Source organism: Dipodomys ordii, unplaced genomic scaffold (assembly GCF_000151885.1).
Source record: "Dipodomys ordii isolate 6190 unplaced genomic scaffold, Dord_2.0 Scaffold23, whole genome shotgun sequence".
NCBI classification, from domain to species: Eukaryota; Metazoa; Chordata; class Mammalia; order Rodentia; family Heteromyidae; genus Dipodomys; species Dipodomys ordii.
The window spans coordinates 2,951,875-2,972,670 of record NW_012267239.1 but is presented as its reverse complement, the minus strand read 5'-3'; the positions used below and the strand labels follow the sequence as shown (position 1 = coordinate 2,972,670).

Here is a 20,796-nt window from a genome sequence, read left to right as displayed (position 1 = left end):
CTCTACCACTTGAGCTACAGCGCCACTTCCGGTTTTCTGGTGGTTTATTGGAGATAGGAGTCTCACGGTCTCTCCTGCCCGGGCTGGCTTTGAACCATGATCCTCAGATCCCAGCCTCCTGAGTAGCTAGGATTACAGGCGTGAGCCACCAGCGCCCGGCTTTCTTGTTTTTTTTTAAGCAAGTGTTCCTTTAGAAAGAAACAACAAAGCTAAGACAGAAAGAAAAATGGCTTCTTGCTCAGCTGCAAGATTCTCTACTTTGATTTGCTCTACTTTGATTTGCATGTTGATTACACAGATGTGTATTTTGCTGTCAAAGCTCACTGATTTGTACATTCAACATCTGGGCATTTTAGCCTATAGACTCATACCTCAATTAAAAAAGAAGACGAAATAGAAAGGCTGAGCAGGGAAGCTGAGCAAGTACAAGAAACTGAGCAAGTACACATTGCTGGACTGTCCAGAGCGGGAGGATGGGTGTCAAGGATGGGAACACCATGAAAACTGTGTGTGTCCTGTGCATACCAGGCACTATCTGAATACAATGCAGGTTTGCTTTTCGCAGAAGAGGAAGTGGCCCCCAGATTCTCCTGGTAGTTCATATGATATACAGGGACTCGAAGACTTCAAAAATCTGTTTCCAGGATGTATTCATTTGGCCTCTCAGCAGCCCAAGGCATCCAACCACAGTGGGCTGGTAAGGTGGGGGATTCTCCAGGGTGTCTAGGGAGAAAGGTCTCTGGGCACCAAAGGCAGGTGTAAACTGCTGGCAGATGAGCTGGTACCATCACATGAGGTAAAGCCAGGTAAGCATGGAAGGGTCAGAGCTGCAGAACTTGCCCTGGCAAAGATGGCCAGGCACCTGGGTTACCTGTACACAGGCGGTCCTGACACCCAGGTATGCTTTGCCACTACAGTTCTCTCATGCCCAGGCTACGGCTTATGCTCATGATGTAGCAGAGAGCTTCTCATCTCCGTTTGCTTTCCTCTGGATCATCCACAGGCCAAGTCCTTCCAGGTATATTCCTAAACACTCTTAGGGTTTCCCAGGACTGCTGTAGGGGCCCTCAGCTCAGTCTTAGGATACTTAGAAGGCCTTTCAACTACACACACACACACACACACACACACACACGGAGCTCCATGCTCTTCTGCACACGCTGCTGACACACTCACACCTGCTGGCCAGTGTATCCAGGAGGCTGCCCAGGCGCCCATTTCCTCAGTTCTCACTCCTGGGCTCTGGTCAGGGTAGGCTTCCATCCCTGAGCCTCCCATTTTGCCCCTGATTCAGGAGGCAGGAGATAGACCCACTGGGAGGAAGCCTCTGGAGTGAAGGGGTGGAATGTCCAATCGCACTGGTTCCAGGTTTCCCCAGCTAGATGTCTCACCAGACCCTTTCCTCCCGGACCAAGTACTGCCAGCAAATAGCTCTCACCACTCTCTACCAGCAGAAACACCAGGCTGCTGCTCTGTCCTGCCTACCTTCTCAGAGAACAGGTCTGGTCAGATAGGAGCATTCACGGAAGTGTGAGGACATCCACAAAGAGCTGGGGGCTGGCAGTTCCACTCACCGCCTTTCATCTGTCCTAAGAGCTCGGGACAAACCCTGATGCCTGGGGCTAGAACTGGCAGGTAAACCAGGGAAACTCTGGGGATACCACTGACTCTGCAGAGTTCCTCCTAGGGGAGCAGGCCAGGGAAGCTGCCCAGCTCAGTGAATGGAAATCTTGCATCCTGGCCAGTCCATGGGGCTGAAGCAGCAGAGGGTGGACAGAGGGCACAGTGGTTGGATTCTGCCACCCCAGTGCTGATGGACTGATGGACTGTCAAGCAATTCAAGTGGATGGGTCTGACCAAATGTGGAGGCAGGTGGCAGAGCAGAAGGTAAGAAACCAGGTTGTATGAAAGATCTTGGGTGCCCCTGCTGGGTAAGCCACTAAAGACCCAGTACACAGACTCAAGACAGATGGGCACTGGTGGCCTTTCTCCTGTAATCCTAGATACTCAAGAAACTGAGATCTAAGGACCGTGGTTCAAAGTCAGCCAGGAGAAGGAAAGTCCATGAGGCTCTTATCTCCAATTAATCACAAAAAAAGCCAAAAGTGGAGCTGTGGCTCAAGTGGTAGAATGCCTACCTTGAGCAAAAGGAGCTGAGGGCCGGGCACCAGTAATCCTAGCTACTCAAGAGACTGAGATCGGAGGATCACAGTTCAAAGCCAGCCTGGGCAGGAATGTCTATGAGACTCTTATCTCCAATAAACCACCAGAAAACTGGAAGTGGTGCTATGGATCCAGTGGTACAGTGCTTGCCTTGAGCCAAAAAGCTCAGGGACAGCACCCAAGCCCAGAGTTCAATCCCCATGTCCAACAAAAAAAAAAAAAAAAAGGAGCTCAGGGATAGTGCCCAAACCCACAGTTCAAGCCCCAGTACTGGAGAGAGAAAAAAAATCGACCTAAGACATTCAGGGACATGATCTGAAGACTCCCTCCTGATCACCAAGAACTGAGTTTGCCTGAGAAAGCAAACCACTTGGTTGTTGAGTGAAAAAAAGCTCGAATGAGGAGTGGCAGATGTGTCCATTCCTTAAGTGCTGCTCAGGCTGGAGCCTCAGAAGAGAGAGGCCTCAGGAGTCACAGGTCCTCAGGGCTTGGCCAATCTGGCCTGCTGGGTAGTGGGGCATGGGACCCAAAGTTCCATCTACTTCCTACCTTGTCAAGGCCCAGGATGATGGGGGTGGGGGAGTCGCTCCCATGGAAACAGATAAAGCCCATAGACTTGTCAGGATTGGTGGGGAGAGGGCAGGAAACTCACCTCAAATTTCCCAGGATTCTGCTGTAGCTTCACCTTGCCTCCTGACAGGTACTGCCAAGCCCGGCCCCTCAGAGAAGGCGGGATGCCCTTCTGACATCGCAGACGGATCTGAAAGCCAAAAGAACAGCTGAGCACATGCATTCACTCTGGTAGCACCTCTGGCCAGGCCCCTCTGCTCTGGCTTGGTGGGCCTTCAGTGAACAAAGTCAAGAACAGAGAGGGAGAGAACAGAAGACTTTCTTATGGTTGCTCCGACACATCTCCTATGGTGGGGCAGAGGACTGCAGTGAGTCATGATGCCAGCGGGTGAGGTCAGAGGGCATGTCCCCCTGGGCCAGTGACAATACAGGCATTCCTGAGGACTGCCGCAGTCATCCATCCCTCAGTATCTAACAGATTGGTTCTGGGAGGCACTGTGAATAAACCCTTGTAGGAATAGTGGCTTACATCTGTAATCATAGCTACTCAAGAGGCTGACATCTGGAGGCAGCTATGACCAATCGGGCTAGCTGCCTGGGTGGCTACTGCCTATTTCAGATAGCTGTTAAAATCCACTTTGAAAATCTACCATGCCTTTTAAAAATGGGACAACTGAAAATTTCCCCTAGAGTAGAGAATGACTAAGGTCACACAGCCAGAAACCCTGTCTCTCCCAGGCTGCACTACAAGGCTGGTAGAATCCAGCCCTGGTTCTCAAGAGATCGATGGGGGAAGTAGGCTCCCCCTGGTCTTGAGCCAGAATGAAGTTCTAAAGGCAGCAGCTCTGACCTAGTAGGTGAGGAATGGCAAAGGCAGAGGCCTGCAGCTTGCAGGATGCTAGTAGAGAGTGCATAGGGGCCAATGGCACTGCCTCCCCCTGCATTAAGTTGCGTGGCTTGGGATGAAGTGGGGTGCTTAGGTCATAAGAAGAATAGCTGATGTGGGCTGAATTCTCTGATCTCAGCCCCATCAGTTCTCATTAGCTTCAAATCAGAATGTTAGCTACTACTAGGATTCCATTAGACAGGGGAAAACCTGCTCAGTGAGGGGCCTGATGGAGTCTATGTTGAGTAAGTAAAGGCTTCCTCCCCTCCCTCATCCCAGAGGCCCTAGAGCTTCAGTTCCCCTCCCCCCTCACCTGGAAAGCCCCTCTCACAACTCTACAAGCAGCACTCAGAAGAAGAGCGCAGAGGTCCTGGCTTTCCTGATGACCATTGAAAACAAGGGAAAACTTTCCAAGGGTCAGAGAGAGTCAAGAACCAGGAAGGAGACAGGCAGGCAAGGCTGTGGGCAGTGGGAAGAGCCAAGTGAGAGCTTCTGGGACGGCCTGGGAAAAGAGGAGAGAAGGGAGTCCAGGGAACTGTTCTGGATTGTGGAAACAGCTTCCTGCTACAGTGGGACATGGGTCACCCTAAGGAAACCAGTTTAGACAGGCTTTAGCCATGGAACATGGGACAGCCCCTCACCACAGGCCCTCCATTATACACACTGAGCAAGTTCATTCAGCACAGGGCAGCCTGGTCATCACAGCCTCCTGTCACAGGCAGAAGACTCCAGAGGAGCCATGAAATGCTCCCAGGCCATCAAGGTGCCCCAAGTGGCTGTACCCACAGGCAGGCCTGGGCTGGGGGTTGGAGGTGGAGAGATGGAAACACAGGCCACATTTCCTAGCAGGCCTTCATCTCAGCCCAATAGTGCTGGAGATGGTCATGCCCGCCCGCCTGCCTGCCTGGGGAAGGTTAGGATAACTTATGACAAAGTGCTCCCAGAAAGCACAAGGCATTACCAATCTCTAACGCAACACCCTGAAAAAGGAAGCCACTAATGATAGCTGACCAAAGCTACACCTTTGCCTGCTAAACTCTGGGAGGGCAGGCCCCCCACCAGAGGGGGCTAGGACAGGGCTGAACAAGGGGAGAAAAACTACTATCCCGCTTTTCTCCAGACCCAGATGTCTATCCTAGACACAAGCTGGTAGCAGGGAGGAAGATACCCTCCCAGCAGGACTAAGGATGAGTCCCAGAGAAGTACTGGGTCTGAGCCCACCTCTAAAACAGGTACTGTACTTCCTGTGCCATGAGTTCCAGAGCAGACGGAAACCCCCATGGCCAGGCAGGAAAGGCCCCCAGGGCAGGGCCTGGGGGGGGGGCTGTAGCTGAGGCAGCAGGAGGGGCACCCCGGGGTGATGGTTATCTAGATCTGCACTCTGAAGGAGATAGGTTGAAGCTTGACTATGGAGGCCTCTGCTGGGCAGAGGCAGCCTTTGGACTCAACAATAGAAACAAAGAGGAAGTGCTGCTGACTGGTCTGCTGAGAGGAGCCCCTCAAAACTGCCCTCAGGAATCCTCATTTGTCAGGGAGGCAAGAACAAAAAGGCCTAGCACCAGTCCCTGATGATATCAGAGAGCACAAGAGAAGGCTGGAGGGTAAGCTATAGCTCAAGGTAAGAGCCTGAGGAAAACCGGTCGGGGCCCAAAGTTAGGTAAGAAAACAGTTAAAAAAATACTGCCTTAAATATAAATATAGCCTGGCGCTGGTGGCTCACACTGTAATCCTAGCTACTCAGGAGGTTGAGATCTGAGGATTACAGTTCAAAGCCAGCCCAGGCAGGAAAGTCCATGAGACTCTTATTTCCAGTAAACCACTAGAAAACCAGAAGTGGCGCTGTGGCTCAAGCGGTAGAGCACTTATCTTGAGCTGGAGAGCACAAGAGTTCAAGCCCAGAGTTCAAGCCCCACAACCGACAATAAATGAATAAATAAATAAACAAACAAACAAACAAATAAAATGTGTTTGTGTGTGTGTATGTGTGTGTAATATATTTTTTGGGGGGGGTCCGGTCATGAAGCCTGAACTCTGGGCCTGGGCGCTATCCCTCAGTTCTTCAGCTCAAGGCTAGAGCTCTACCATTTGAGCCACAGCACCACTTCCAGTTTTTTCTTTTTGCTTATGTTGTGCTGAGGAATCGAACCCAGGGCCTCAGGCATGCAAGGCAAGCGCTCTACCACTGAGCCACCTTCCCAGCCCTGTGTAATATTTATATACATATATAACTATTTTTTTATGAGAGATGGGTGCAGTGGTTCATGCCTATAACTTGTTACTTGGGAGGGAAAGATCAGGAGGATCACAGTTCAAGGCCAGTCTGGGCAAAAGGTTAGCAAGCAGGATCTTATCTTCATAAGCTCATAATAGTGGTACACATCTGTCATCCTAGCTATGTAGGGGTTATAGGTAGGAGGGTTTTGGTATGGTGCTGGCCCTGAGCAATGAGATGCTATCTGAAAAATAACTAAAAGCACAAAAGACGTGGTGCTGGTAGCTCACGCCTGTAATCCTAGCTAATCCTGAGAGCTAAGAATTGTAGTTCAAAGCTAGCCAGGGTACATAAAATCCGTTTTTTTTGGGGGGGGGTCCGGTCCTGGGGCCTGAACTCTGGGCCTAGGCGCTGTCCCTCAGCTCTTCAGCTCAAGGCACTCTACTACTTGAGCCACAGTGCCACTTCCGGCTTTTGTCTTTTTGCTTATGTGGTGCTGAGGAATCAAACCCAGGGCCTCATGCATGCAAGGCAAGCGCTCTACCACTGAGCCACTTTCCCAGCCCCGATCCTCAGCTCTTAAATCTCCCAAATAGCTAGGATTACAGGTGTGAGCCACCAGTGCCCTGCCCAAAAAACTCTTATCTCTAACTCCAGCAAAAAGCCAGAAGTAGAGGTGTGGCTCAAGTCTTGAGCAAAACAAGCTAATAAGAACATGAGTTCAAGCCTTAGTACTGGCCTGGGGGCTTGGCTTAAGACCATCTGCCTCAAGCACAGGCTCTGAATTTAAACCTGTCCCCCATGGTAGTCTACAAAAACACAGTTGCTACCCAGTGGAGCCCTGAAACAGGTTTATCCCTCCTACTTGGCCAGAGAAATTGAGGCTGAGTGTGAGAGGCTTTTGTTCAGACCAAAACAAACAAAAATGTGATGGTGCCACTACTATTCACATCATCCAGTGAAGCACCTTAACTTGTAGGCCAAGCACCCTACAAAATGCTCCCCACAGGTTAGCTGTCAGTAGTAGCAAGTCTTCCCTAATGGACTGCAAGTACTTTGGACTTCTCCCAGCTGGATTGGAGCAAAAGCAGCTATTAGCAGGGCTACTGGCTAAGGGTAGTTTCAAAGTTTAACTCCAGCGCAAAGTTCAATGTGACTCTGAAGTCACCTGCCAGGGCCCAACCTACCCTCTGCCTTTGATCAGCTTCTGTTCCCATTTGGCCCATAAGGGCCACCTAAGGCATTCTGGCAGATGGAGAAGCCCCTGCTCACCTGAGCTCATGAAGTACCTCCATCTTCCTCCCCATCCCCAAGCTGCCAAGTCCCAGCCCACAACCTGAGGCCACGCCTCTCACCTTTTTATGCTTCTTGGCCATCCATTTGTCCCAGTTGTTGAGCATATCCAGCCATTTGGACTCCCTCTGTCTCAGCACCTCCAGTGGGACTTCCTCCAGCCTGTGGAGTCAAGGGCAGAATCATCACACATGCCAAGAGAAGCAAAGGCCCTGGCTTCAGCTCCCAGCCTAGCCAGTCTCGCATCCTCTTCTGGACTTTACTTCCCTCAGGACGGCTAGTTCATGATGCTTCATTACAGATGGGATGGAATGCTAGCCCTCTCTGGAAGGCACAGGCCAGAGAGACATCAGATCCAACACCATGCCTCTCTGGGGCAGAGGCTCTGTGTGTGTGTGTGTGTGTGTGTGTGTGCGTGCGTGCGTGTGTGTGTGTGTGTGTGTGTGTGTCTGCGCCCAGTCAAGCATTCCTGTCGGGCCTGCCTTGGTAAATAAATAAGCCTGTTCAGAGGGCTTGCATGCTATGAGCTGAGCTGAATACAAAAACTAGCCAAACAAGTACAAAGTAACAGCTCACCTCTGCATATGAGCCAAACTAGTTACTCAGAGTTTCCTTCAATTACATCCTGGCCTTTTCCACCCCCTTCAACCTTTACTCATGCCAGTCCTTTCGCCAAAATGTTCTTTGAGTTGTTTCCACCTATGAAAGTCGTAACACATTTCAAAACCCTTTCCATCACCACTGCTTATATTTGTACAACTACTGACTGAGCAGCCTGCACAGCAGTGTCAGCCCAGAGAAGGCTGCAAGGCTATGCCCACGTGATTACAACTCCTGAGCTTCATGGAGTTGTTCTGGTGGCACTGAGGCAGGCAGGCAGGTCAGCACTAAAGCAGACAGAGGTGGTCTAGGGTGACAGTCTCTAGGGTGGCTAGTCAGAGGGTACATCAGCTGAGTAGGCTTACTCTAAGGAGTAAAACTGGGAATTCAAGTTCAAAGACCTCTGAGGAGCAATCAGAAAAAGGAGACTAAATCTTACAGCCTACATATTCAAACATTACTTCTTACAAAACAAGTAAGAATACACCTGTAATCATAAATACTCAAGAGGCAGAGACCTGATCAAGGTTCAAAGTCAGTCCAGGCAGGAAAGTCTGTGAATCTCATCTTCAATGAACCACTAAAAAGCCAGAAGTAGAGCTGTGGCTCAAAAGGTAGAGCACTGGCCTTAAACGAAAAAGAAAGAACTTGAGGAAGTGGAGGTGTGGCTAAAGTGTAAAGAGTCAGTCTTGAGCTGGATGCTGGTGGCTCACACCTGTAATCCTAGCTATTCACGAAGCTGAGATCTGAGGATTACTGTTCAAAGCCAGCCTGGGCAACAAAGTCCGTGAGACAGAAAAAAAAAAGAGTCAGTTCTGAGCAACAAAGCCAAGTGAGAGAGCCTAAGACCCTGAGTTCAAGCACCAATACCAGCACATACAGAAAAATAAAGTACTTGACAGTACTGAGAAAAATAAAAGATTAATGACTTGAAACAGCAGTTAGGGGAGGTTAAGATAGCCAGGGAAGGTGTCTTGCTCAAAGCCAACCAGGAAATGAGTAGAAAACTTAGATCTCAATTCCAGGTGTTCCTAGCCCAGAACTGGCCCTAACGGGCTTTCTAGAAAGAGGCATGGGGTGGAAGGCACTTTGAGGCAGCTGTCAGGAGTTCTGTGTAACAGGACTAGGTGGAGCTGGAGCCTGGCCCAGGCCTGGAGTTTCTGATTCTCTCTGTGCCGGAAGGAAATGTGCAGCTCTGGCTTCTACTGGTTGGAAGAGCAGAGGGAGGGATCCTGGCAGGACCGAGGCCTTTGGGACGCAAAAGGGCAGATCCTCTTTTTCAGTGTGGTTTATCTGGGAACTTCCTAGGCCTGACAGTTGCCTCAGAGCTAAACAGCAATAGAAGAATTGTAGCAGGGACAAAAAAAAGACCTCAACACACTGACAACCTCCTCCCTCATACTGCTGCCTTCTTTCCATCTAAAGAGAGCAAAGACACATCTTTTTTTCTTTCTTTTTTGTCAGTTGTGGGGCTTGAATTCTGGGCATGGGCGCTGTCCCTCAGCTCATGGCGAGCACTCTACCACTTGAGCCACAGCGCCACTTCCGGTTTTCTGAATGGTTTATTGGTGATAAGAGTCTCATGGACTTTCCTGCCTAGGCTGGCTTTGAACCTTGTAATCCTCAGATCTCAGCCTCCTAAGTAGCTAGGATTATAGGCGAGAGCCACAGGTGCTTGGTGCCCAGCTCCTTTTTCTTCTTGTTAAGAGAAAAGCAGGGCCCAAGACTTCAGGTAATTTACAAAGGGACATGCCTGTTCAGGCAACCCCTAAACACCCACAAATAGAAACCAAGCCCCTCCCCCACCACGGTGACTTCCACCACCCACAATGCACTCGGTTGTGCAACAAGTCAGGGGTGAATCTTTTTGTTCACTAAAGGATCGGGTGCCCACAAGCATCAACAGGAAGCTTTGGCAGTTATGATCTGATAACGCCTGATATAATGCTTACCCCTCACCCCACCTGCCATATTGTGAAGATGAGGTAACTGAGGCTCAGGGAGGATGAGGCTTTCAGCTGAGATTGGCAGTTTCCAGAAAGAATCCTCACCTGATTAAATCCATGCCTGTTTCATACATCGAGCCTGGGGCCTGATTTTTTTTGGTAAAATCGACCTGCAGGGCCCCAGAGACACCCAGTTTCCCATCTGCAGATACACAGAGGAACACTCAAGAGTTGTTCTCATGATGCCTGATAACAGCTTTGGCAGCCCCAATGTCAAACCTCAAACCGGAATTTCAACAGGGTACAAAACAAACGACCATATTTCCTGGTTTCTAAGATACTGCTGGTTTTAAGTATGTATTCTATTTGATTTACACCCTCCTTAGGTCTCTTTCCTCTCTGAGCCTCTGGTTCCTTGGCTATCATTAATCTTTTACTTTTTTAGATATTGTCAAATAGTTTCTTAAATGAAAACCTACAAAATTTTAAACCACAAAAAGTACAACAAAGAGGGCCGGGAAGGTGGCTCAGTGGTAGAGCACTTGCCTTGCATGCCTGAGGCTCTGGGTTCAATTCCTCAGCACCACATAAGCAAAAAGAAAAAAAGCCGGAAGTGGTGCTGTGGCTCAAGTGGTAGAGCGCTAGCCTTTAGCTGAAGAGCTGAGGGACAGCGCCCAGGCCCAGAGTTCAGGCCCCACGACCGGACCCAAAAAAAAAAAGTACAACAAAGAAATGTAAGTATCTATACTCCACTACTTTGAAATAAGTTCAATAAAAAAGGGGGTAGGGGCTGGGAAGGTGGCTCAGTGGTAGAGCACTTGCCTTGCATGCCTGAGGCCCTGGGTTCGATTCCTCAGCACCACATAAGCAAAAAGAAAAAAGCCAGAAGTGGTGCTGTGGCTCAAGTGGTAGAGCGCTAGCCTTGAGCTGAAGAGCTGAGGGACAGTGCCCAGGCCCAGAGTTGAAGCCCCACGACCGGACCCCCCCCCAAAAAAAGAGGGGGTAAACATGAGTCTGTAAGAAATGTACCAATACATTTTTATATCCGTGTGTGTGTGTGTGTGTGTGTGTGTGTGTGTGTGTGTGTGTACCAGCTCACATGCTAGTACTGGTGCTTGAACTCAGGGCCTGAACACACTTCCCCTTTGATCTTTCTACTCAAGGTTAGCATGCTACCTCTTGAGCCACAGCTCCACTTCCAGCTTTTTGGTGATTAATTAGAGATAAGAGTCTCACAAACTTTCCTGCCTGGGCAGGCTTTGAGCTGCAATCCTCAGTAGCTAGTAGCTAGATCCCAAGTAGCTAGGATTACAGGTGAGAGCCACTGCAGCTTGATTCATTGTCTTCTTATTTGTTTACACTACCAATTATAAGAAAGCAGATATAAATCCCTAGTCTACACCTGTGAATTCATCTTGACATGATACACAAAGAAGAGATATAAAATAAAGCTGGGAAAAATAAATTAATTAATAAATTAATAAAGTTAGGACTGAGGGGGGTGGGGGTGACAGGCAGGGTTCCCCTGTAAACAGTATAAGGATGTAAAGGCTTCAGGTGGTTTCCTGCTAGCAGTGCAGAAAGACATGAGCTAGTAGCTGGCTAGTGTGAGAGAGCAAATGTCCCCATGTAGGCAACCAAATGGCTCATGAGGTCAAGTCCTAGGCTTCATTCACTCTGCAGAAAACTTTCCTAAATTTCTGCAACTACAGAGCCTAAGAATCTTCTCATGGGCCCATGGTCTACTAGAACTCCATCAGGGATAGGGCTTCATTATTGTTGAATTTTCTACGTGTTATCTCAACACCCCCTTCCCAGGTCCCACAATTCTTAGACCTTTCACATGTTGCAGTCATGCTTAGCCTTGTCACCTACCAATCCCTACCTAGAATGCTCTTTCTTTATCCCATTAGGACCCCACTATACATTGCTCACTAATTTTCTGTTCAATGCTTTATGTGCATTTATTACATGTAACTAATAATAATAGCATAGTATAATTTTCTCTATTTTATAGTAGAATCCAAAACTTAGTAGGAGCTGGGTGCCAGTGGCTTATACCTATAATCCTAGCTACTCAAGAGGCTAAGATCTGAGAATTGCAGTTTGAAGCCAGTCTGGGCAGGAAAGTCCATGAGAGAATTATCTCTAATTAAGCAGCAAAAGCTAGAAGTAGAACGGTGGCTCAAACGGAAGAGCATCAGCCTTGAATGAAAAAGCTAAGAAATAGTGTTCATGCCCCAAATCCAAGTACCAGTCCTAGTACAAAAAAATTTTAGTAAGATTTTTTTTTTTTGGTTGTGGGGCTTGAACTCTGGCCCTTGGCACTGTCCCTGTGCTCTTCAGCTCAAGGTGAGCGCTCTACCACTTGAGCCATAGTGCCAATTCTGGTTTCCTGGTGGTTTATTGGAGATAAGACTCTCACAGAGGGCTGGGAAGGTGGCTCAGTGGTAGAATGCTTGCCTTGCATACCTGAGGCCCTGGGTTCGATTCCTCAGCACCACATAAGCAAAAAGAAAAAAGCCAAAGTGGCACTGTGGCTCAAGTGGTAGAGCGCTAGCCTTGAGCTGAAGAGATGCAGGATAGCACCCAGGCCCAGAGTTCAGGCCCCATGACCAGACCCCCCCCCAAAAAAAAAAAAGACTCTCACAGACTTTCTTGCCTGGGCTGGCTTTGAACTGTGATCCTCAGATCTCAGCCTTCTGAGTAGCTAGGATTACAGGTGCCCAGCTATTAGTAAGATTTTTAAGTTTTTGTTTTGTTTTTTGTCAGTTGTGGGGCTTGAACTCTGGGCCTGGGTGCTGTCCCTGAGTTCTTCAGCTCAAGGGGGCCCTCTACCACTTGAGCCACAGTGCCACTTCCAGTTTCTGGTGGTTAATTGGAGACAAGTATCTCAGTGACTTCCCTACCCAGACTGGCTTTGAACCGTGATCCTCAGATCTCAGCCTCCTTGAGTAGTTAGGATTACAGGTGTGAGCCACCGGTGCCCAGCCATGTGTCACACTTTCAACTGAGACCTACTTCATACTGAGTGCATAATACAAACGTATAACTGAGATATGTTTTAAGAAACAAGTTGTCTTCACATGCACCAATGCACTGATATCTTCAGTTCAATTTATTATAACTAATTTTTTTTCTTTTTTTAAAGAAAAATACAGATCAGGGGCTGGGAAGGTGGCTCAGTGGTAGAGTTCTTTGCCTTGAATGCATGAGGCCCTGGGTTCGATTCCTCAGCACCACATAAGCAAAAAGAAAAAAGCCAGAAGTGGCGCTGTGGCTCAAGTGGTAGAGCGCTAGCCTTGAGCTGAAGAGCTGAGGGACAGCGCCCAGACATAGAGTTCAGGCCCTACGACCGGACCCAAAAAAAAGAAAAATACAGATCACAATCTCCTAAAATTGATTCTAGTACCAATCCATGAATGGGTCAAAACATGAAGTCTGAAATAAATACTTCATTACAACATGAGCTTTCTCCTATTACTCAGCACTGTCCCTCCCCAACTGAACCAGCTTTCCCTCTTTTGCCAAAATTCCTGCTATATCCATGTAGGCGTCCAACAGATTCTGGCCTGGTCTTCTGCATGACATTACTTTCATGTGTATTGTTTTCAGGACTACAAGCCGCTTCTGCATACAGCCATTTGATTTGTTCCTCTAATGCCCAGTGAGAGGGAGCCGTCATAGATGAACTCCTATTTCCATTGGGCCCATGAGAGACTTGACCTAACCAGAAAGATTATATGACTTGGGCAAAGTCACAAGCTAGTAAGCAGCTCACCAGGGCTTCCCCTCTGCCACAGTGACTGGTGTGCTGACTCCAATTCCCCTAGGGAAGTCTGTGGGGAAACTCAGGCCCTTGTCCAGATGGGGCTTCAGACAGTCTAACCCCTAACTCCAGTGTCTGGAAGCCCAGAAAGTGGCCTGCCTCTGCATAACAACACTCAGTGTGGCCAACAGGCTGGATGGACATGGCTGGCTAGAACCACCACGGCTGGAAATGGGATTCCTGAGCAATCGTCTGTATGCCATGACCCCTGACTCCCAAGTAGAAAAGGCTGAGAGAAGACAAAGGTGGTACTTGATCCCAGATCCTGCCAAGGTCCCAGATGAGCAAGGCATAGCTGTGCTGTGCCATGGCCTAGGGTAGCAGTGACATTTCATGGAACCAATTCTGTGCAATTTCCTAGTTCCTCTGCTTCCTTCCCAAACCAGAAGCTAGAGGCTTCCCAAGACTGGTCTCTCCTTTTCCTTGTCCTCCTAGATACCTGCTTCCAAGCACTCTAGCTTGACAGTCTCAAGGGATGGCACCAATGCTCAGGACCCCTGTATCCTCTGGTCCCAAAGAACCATCTAAGCCCCTCTTCCAAGTCTCACTTCCTAATCCAACCCAAATGAAGGCAAAAACATCTCCAACAGAAACCTTGAAGTCACAGATCACAAGACTGTTATGCTTTTTCTTTTCTTTGTTTTTTACCCTTGGTTGATTGTGGGGCTTGAACTCAGGGCCTAGGTGCTATCCCTAAGCTTTCTGGCTGAAAGTTTATGCTCTACCTCTTTGAGCTATAGCTCTGCTTTTGGTTTTCTGGTGTTAATTGGAGATAAAAGTCTCAGACTTTCTTTTTGTCAGTTGTGGGTCTTGAACTCTATGCCTGGGCTCTGTCCTTGAGCTCTTCACTCAAGGCAAGTGCTCTATCACTTGAGCCACAAAGCTACTTCTGGTTTTCTGGTGGTTAAAAATGGAGATAAAAGTCTCATGGACTTTCCTACCCGGCTGGCTTTGAACCAAGATCCTCATATCTCAGCCTAGGATTACAGGCATGAGCTACCAGCGGCTGGCAAAATCTCAGACTTTCTTACTGAGGCTGGATTCGAATCTAGTCCTCAGATCTCAACCTCCTAAGTAGATAGGATTACGAGCATTGAGCCACCAGTACCTGGCTAAGATTGCTATGCATTTTTTGTGTGTATATGTGACGTAGTGAGGCTTGATCTCAGGGCCTGAGACCTATCCCTTAGCTTTTGAGCTCAAGGCTGGTGCTCTACCACTAGAGCCACAGCTCCACTTCTAGATTTTGGTAGTTAACTGGAGACAAGAGTCTCACAGACTTTTCTGCTGGAGCTGGCTTTGAATGGCGATCATCAGATCTCAGCCTGTTGAGTAGCTAAGATTATAGGTATGAGCCACCGGCACCTGGCTAGGATTAATGACCTTCATCTCACTCATAGAGTAAGTCAAGGGGAAAATTCCCAGAGTAGGAACCTTGAAGTCAATGATCCATGCTGTTGTGTTTTTTGTTGTTGTTGTTGTTTTTTGGGGGGTCCGGTCATGAGCCTGAACTCTGGGCCCGGGCGCTGTCCCTCAGCTCTTCAGCTCAAGGCTAGCGTTCTACCACTTGAGCCACAGCGCCACTTCCGGCTTTTTTCTTTTTGCTTATGTGGTGCTGAGGAATCGAACCCAGGGCCTCATGCATGGAAGGCAAGTGCTCTACCACTGAGCCACCTTCCCAGCCCCCATGCTGTTGTTTTTTTGTTTTGTTTTGTTGGTTGTGGGGCTTGAACCCAGGGCCTGGGTGCTGTCCCTGAGCTCTTTTTTTTGCTCAAGGCTAGCACTTTGTACCACTTTGTACCACTTTGAGCCACAGCTCCATTTTCAGTTTTTGTGTGGTTAATTGGAGCTAAGAGTCTCACAGAGACTTTTCAGCCTAGGCTGGCTTCAAACCACAATCCTGAAGATTTTGGCCATCTGAGTAGCTAGGATTTATAGGCATGAGTCACCAGACCCAGCCCCAAGTTAACTATTTTGAGTTCCTCCATCTGCTAGCTGGGAGGCCTCCTAAGCTTTAATTTCTTCTTTAATGGTAGAATGTATACCTAGGCTGGCACTGAAGAATAGATGGGGTTTTTTTTTGTTTTGTTTTTTGTTGTTTTTTTTTTGCCAGTCCTGAGGCTTGAACTCAGGGCCTGGGCACTGTCCCTGAGCTTCTTTTGCTCAAGGATAGCATTCTACCACTTGAGCCACAGCACCACTTCTGGCTTTTTCACTGAGGAATCGAATCCAGGGCTTCATGCATGTTAGACAGGCACTCTACCATAAGCCACACTCCCAGCTTAAAGAAGAGATGTACATACAAGGGCCTAGCCTAGCGGGTAGCCAACAAATGGTAGCTGTTTTCCATCTGACTCGTCACACAGTATACACAGCCTTTGGAGGTAGTCAGAGCACTTTTCCCTAGGAAGTAATTGGGGCCTGGGAAATTATGTAATTTACTCAATGATATACAAACTATGGGCTGGGAAGGTGGCTCAGTGGTAGAGCGCTTGCCTTGCATGCTTAAGGCCCTGGGTTCAATTCCTCAGCACCACATAAGCAAAAAGAAAAAAGCCGGAAGTGGCGCTGTGGCTCAAGTGGTAGAGTGCTAGCCTTGAGCTGAAGAGCTGAGGGACAGCACCCAGGCCCAGAGTTCAGGCCCCACGACTGGACCCCACCAAAATAAATAAATAAATAAACAAACTATGATTGCTGGCTTCTGATCCCAGCTCCACTACTTTATAGCTGTGTGAAACAGGGAAGGGCTTCTCCACTGAGTTTCCAGTTCCTCATCTGTAACACCAGGGCCATGCTACCCTCACCCCCCGAGAAGGCAGCTATAAAGCTGACATGGCCAACTCTGCTAAGTACTATACAGGCACATAATTCCCCCAGGAAGTAGCAAGTATTACCTCCATTCAAGAGTCAAGAACACTACAGTACAGTATGGCTGAGTCATCAACCAGTTACACAACCTGAATCTATAAAGTGCCACACGTAAGACAGAGCCTTGGTCCTCGTCACATTCCCATCTCTTCTTACCACCCTCTAAGTTGAGGAAGGACAGGCATGAAGAATAGTATTCTTTCACAGCTGTATCTCCAGAAAAGGATGCCTGAGGAAGTCCACACCCCAAGTGTAGAAAATCAGTAAGGATATGTAAGCCAGGTGCCGGTGGCTCATGCCTATAATCCTACCAACTCAGGATGCTGAGTTCTGAGGATCTAGTTCAAAGCCAGCCCAGGAAGGGCTGTAAGACTTTTTATCTCCAATTAGCCATTCAAAAGAAACCAGTAGGGCATCAGCCTTGAACAAAAATGGTAAGAGAGTGGCTGGGAATGTGACTTGGTGGTAGAGTGCTTGCCTTCCATGCATGAAGCCCTATGTTCAATTCCTCAGTACCACATGAATAGAAAAAGCAGGAAGTGGTGCTGTGGCTCAAGTGGTAGAATGTTGTCCTTGAGTAAAAGAAGCGCAAGGACAGTGCCTAGGCCCTGAGCTCAAGCTCCAGGATGAAAGAAAGAAAGAGAGAGAGACAGAAAGAGAGAAAGAGAGAGAGAGAAAGAGAGGGGGGGAGGGAGGGAGGGAGGAAGGGAGGGAGGGGGGGAGGGAGGGAAAAGAAAAAAAGTAAAGGATAGGGCTCAGTCCCTGAGTTCAAGCCCATGCACACACACACAAGTAGACATGCAGTATTCACTACACACTATGTTGAAAATGAACTATACAACTTGTGGATGGAGATGGGAGGGAAAAAACTGGGAGAGGGTAAGGGAAGAGGTGACAACGCCCAAAAAGAAATGTACTCAAAGCCAGGCGCCGGTGGCTCACACCTGTGTAATCCTAGCAACTCAGGAGTCTGAGATCTGAGGATGGCGGTTCAAAGCCAGCCGGGGCAGGAAAGTCTATGAGACTCTTCTCTCCAATAAACCACTAGAAAACTGGAAGTGCCACTGTGGCTCAAGCAGTAGAGAGCTCACCTTGAGCTGAAGAGCGCAAGGACAGTGCCCAAACCCAGAGTTCAAGCCCCACCACCTACAAAAAAAAAAAATGTACTCAACACCTGACGTATGTAACTGTAACTCCTCTGTATATCACCTTTATAATAATAACAAAATTAAAAAATGGACATGCAGAGATCACATAGCCAGTCACAGACCCAGAGCTAGCAATGGTGGGGGAGCATCTTCTCCAGGATACCAGAAGACTGACCTACTTTGTACACTGGGCGACAACATCTCAAGTTCATTACCCTAAGAGATGGTAATGATTAAAAGCATAAGTTGTTTTTTTAGGCCAGTTCTATAAGAAATGATGATGGGAAAGCAGGGTGCAGAAGAAAGGTTGGCGTGAAAACACCTGGCAAACAAGCCTGCAAGATCACCTGGTCAGCCATCCTTTCCCAGATAGCTGCAGAGGCCTGGGGCCCAGAGGGTAAGTGACCTGCCCAAGGCCACACAGCAAGTGGTGTAGAAAAGTGATGGTCCACACAGCCTGTGCTCCTTCTTGTAGCTTAGCCACTCTATGTTGGAAATGGCTGGTGGGAGAAAGGCGCCCATCTGGGGGAAAGGATCTGGCTTGCTTCACTCTTCTTCCCTCCCTCCCTCCCTCCCTCCCTTCCTCCTTCCCAGTGCAGGCCAGTGCTGGTCCTGCCTCTCCTTCCCATGAGGCATTCCCTGGCTCAAGTCCTTCCGGCCTGGGTCAGTGCACAATGGTAAACAGGTTCTCTCCACCCTCCACTGGCCTTGGTGCCCTGGGCCTCTGCCCAGCTCTCCATTTGCTCAGCTCCACCCCATTCCATGAGACCAAGAAATGGTTTATTTAGGCACCAGCTTTGCTGCCTCCAAAAACTAAGCAAGGAATCACCAAGAGCCAGTGCCTCACGCCTATAATCCCAGCTCCTCAAGGGGACTGAGATCTGAGGAACACAGTTCAAAGCCAACCTATGAGATTCTTATCTATAATTAACCACCAAAAAGCTGGAAGTGGAGGAGTGGCTCCAGTGGTAGGGTGCTAGCCTGGACAAAAAGACTAAGGGACAGTGCCGAGGCCCTGAACTCAAGAACTGGCACAAAAAAAGAAAGAGAGAAAAACAAAAAGCCAAGGAATCCCCCTTCATCTGGCATACTCAAGTATGAGAGAGCCCAGAACAATCCCCAGGGCATAGATGCAGGAAGCGACAGAGACCATTCTCAACAGGAGACAATCCTTCCCCAAACCCCAGACCCTTGCTCAGCAGAATGGTGCTTGAAATTCCCTGCCAGGGATCGGGTCCTCAGGTCATGATCTCACCGAAAGTACCCGGAGAGGACCCTGACTCATGTATGAAACCCCTTACCCATCCTTTTCTTTTTTTTTTTTTTGGTCCTGGGGCTTGAACTCTGGGCCTGGGCGCTGTCCCTCAGCTCTCCAGCTCAAGGCGAGCACTCTACCACTTGAGCCACAGTTCCACTTCTACTTTTTTTTTCTTTTAGTTCTGGGACTAGGACTCAAACTCAGTACCTGCTACTTTAGCTTACTGGCTCATTGGCATTAGCTCTATCAAATGAACCAAGCCTCCAACCCCACCCATCCTTATTAACTTATTAGGTCTTATTGATAGATCTCATCAGATTTAGCCTTGGCTCACTGCTTCTGTAAGGCCCTTCCTTTGCCTAAACTCCTTTGTGGTCCCCATTACTGCCCTTTCTTCTCCAACAGAAACCATAGGCCCTGACTGTCTGGTCTTCCTGTCCTCTGTACATCACTCCTTTACCCCCTGGTCCTATGTACAGGTCTCTCTCCCTCAGCCACCATCCCACTCCCTTGATCTCTTTTTTGGGGTCGGGTCATGGGGCCTGAACTCTGGGCCTGGACGCTGTCCCTCAGCTCTTCAGCTCAAGGCTAGTGCCCTACCACTTGAGCCACAGCGCCACTTCCGGCTTTTTTCTTTTTGCTTATGTGGTGCTGAGGAATCGAACCCAGGGCCTCATGCATGCAAAGCAAGCGCTCTACCACTGAGCCATCTTCCCCGCCCTCCCTTGATCTCTAACTTGATCACTACAGGCCTTATTCAGAACTGCTTCTCACTGATGCCTCACCTTTGCTAAGTGCTCCAGGGGCAGCACCATCAGCACCTCATCACATTCCACACACATCTCTAGAGCCTGTGCTCCAGACCCTGAATCCATGAATATAGGAAATCAACTGGGCAAAGAAGACAGACAGGTAAGTAAATAGCTAACACATAAAGAAAAAGTAAAAGGGCACGGAGCACATGAAAGGTGTCAGAAGCCTACAAGAAGTCCCTGGGAGCGAGGTGGGGAACAGGTATTTAGAGATCCCTTCAAAGGTAACAAACTGGAGTTTGAAGGGTAACAGGAAGTGACTGGCTGAGAAAGGGAAAAGGGCACACCAGGCAGAAGGCCCAGTATGTGCAAAGTGTAAGTTAATAGGAAGGGCATGGCTTGCCTAGGGAATGTGAGCTGCCCTGCAGAGCAGGTCCAGCTTCCCTACCAGACCTCCGCTCTGCTGAGGCAGCATTCCACAAGGTACTCTTGCAGGGCAGAGGCTCTGCCAGCTCTGTCTCTACAGTGTATCCAGGTTCCTGGCTGACACTTAAATGTGTGGTGACCAATTCCTTAGCTTTGGGACTTCAGGCCTCTTTAGTTTGGGTGTTCTCAGCAGTGGGCTGGGAATACAAATCTCCACCTGTAATCCAGGGAGACCAAGCTTTTATCCATAGCAAGAGCTTGATAAAGGCCATTCCTAGCTCCAGGTCTTGCTCAAAAGCCTGCACAGGGCCCAGCACAGATCTGCTTATCAATAGCTTTTTACAACATTATAGTTCTAATAGTCAATTAGCTTAATTGAATGTCTGTTATAACATTTACCAGGAACTTGTGGCGTACCAGGCACCACTCAGCACTTAACTGATATAATTTCATTTAATCCTGCCTTCTCCCCACCCCCACTTTTTTTTTCTTTTTGCCAGTTCTGGGGCTTGAACTCGACTTGTCCCTGAGCTTCTTTTTGCTCAAGCCCAGCACTCTACCACTTGAGCCAGACTGCCATTTCCGGCTTTTTCTGTGTATATGGTACTGAGGAATCGAATCCAGGGCTTCATGCATGCAAGGCAAGCATTTTACCACTGAGCCACATTGCCAGCCCTTTTTTTTCCCTTTTTCTTTTTGGCTGGTCCTAGGGCTTGAATTCAGGGTCAGGGCACTGTCCCTGAGATTTTTTTTTTTTTTTTTGGGTCCAGTCATGGGGCCTGAACTCTGGGCCTGGGCGCTATCCTTCAGCTCTTCAGCTCAAGGCTAGCGCTCTACCACTTGAG

At 48.6% G+C, this 20,796-nt stretch overlaps 1 protein-coding gene across 1 annotated transcript in view; it reads right to left on the bottom strand.

The window, feature by feature from the left end:
• The window catches only part of Tbc1d10a (TBC1 domain family, member 10A), a 37,054-nt gene that overhangs the window by 5,245 nt on the left and 11,013 nt on the right, over positions 1-20,796 (bottom strand). The window contains exons 2-3 of the mRNA XM_013014483.1: positions 7,187-7,286; positions 2,816-2,923 (exon numbers count right to left, since the gene is read on the bottom strand). Coding sequence (XP_012869937.1) covers positions 2,816-2,923; positions 7,187-7,286 — 208 coding nt within the window. The remainder of the gene's footprint in view (positions 1-2,815; positions 2,924-7,186; positions 7,287-20,796) is intronic.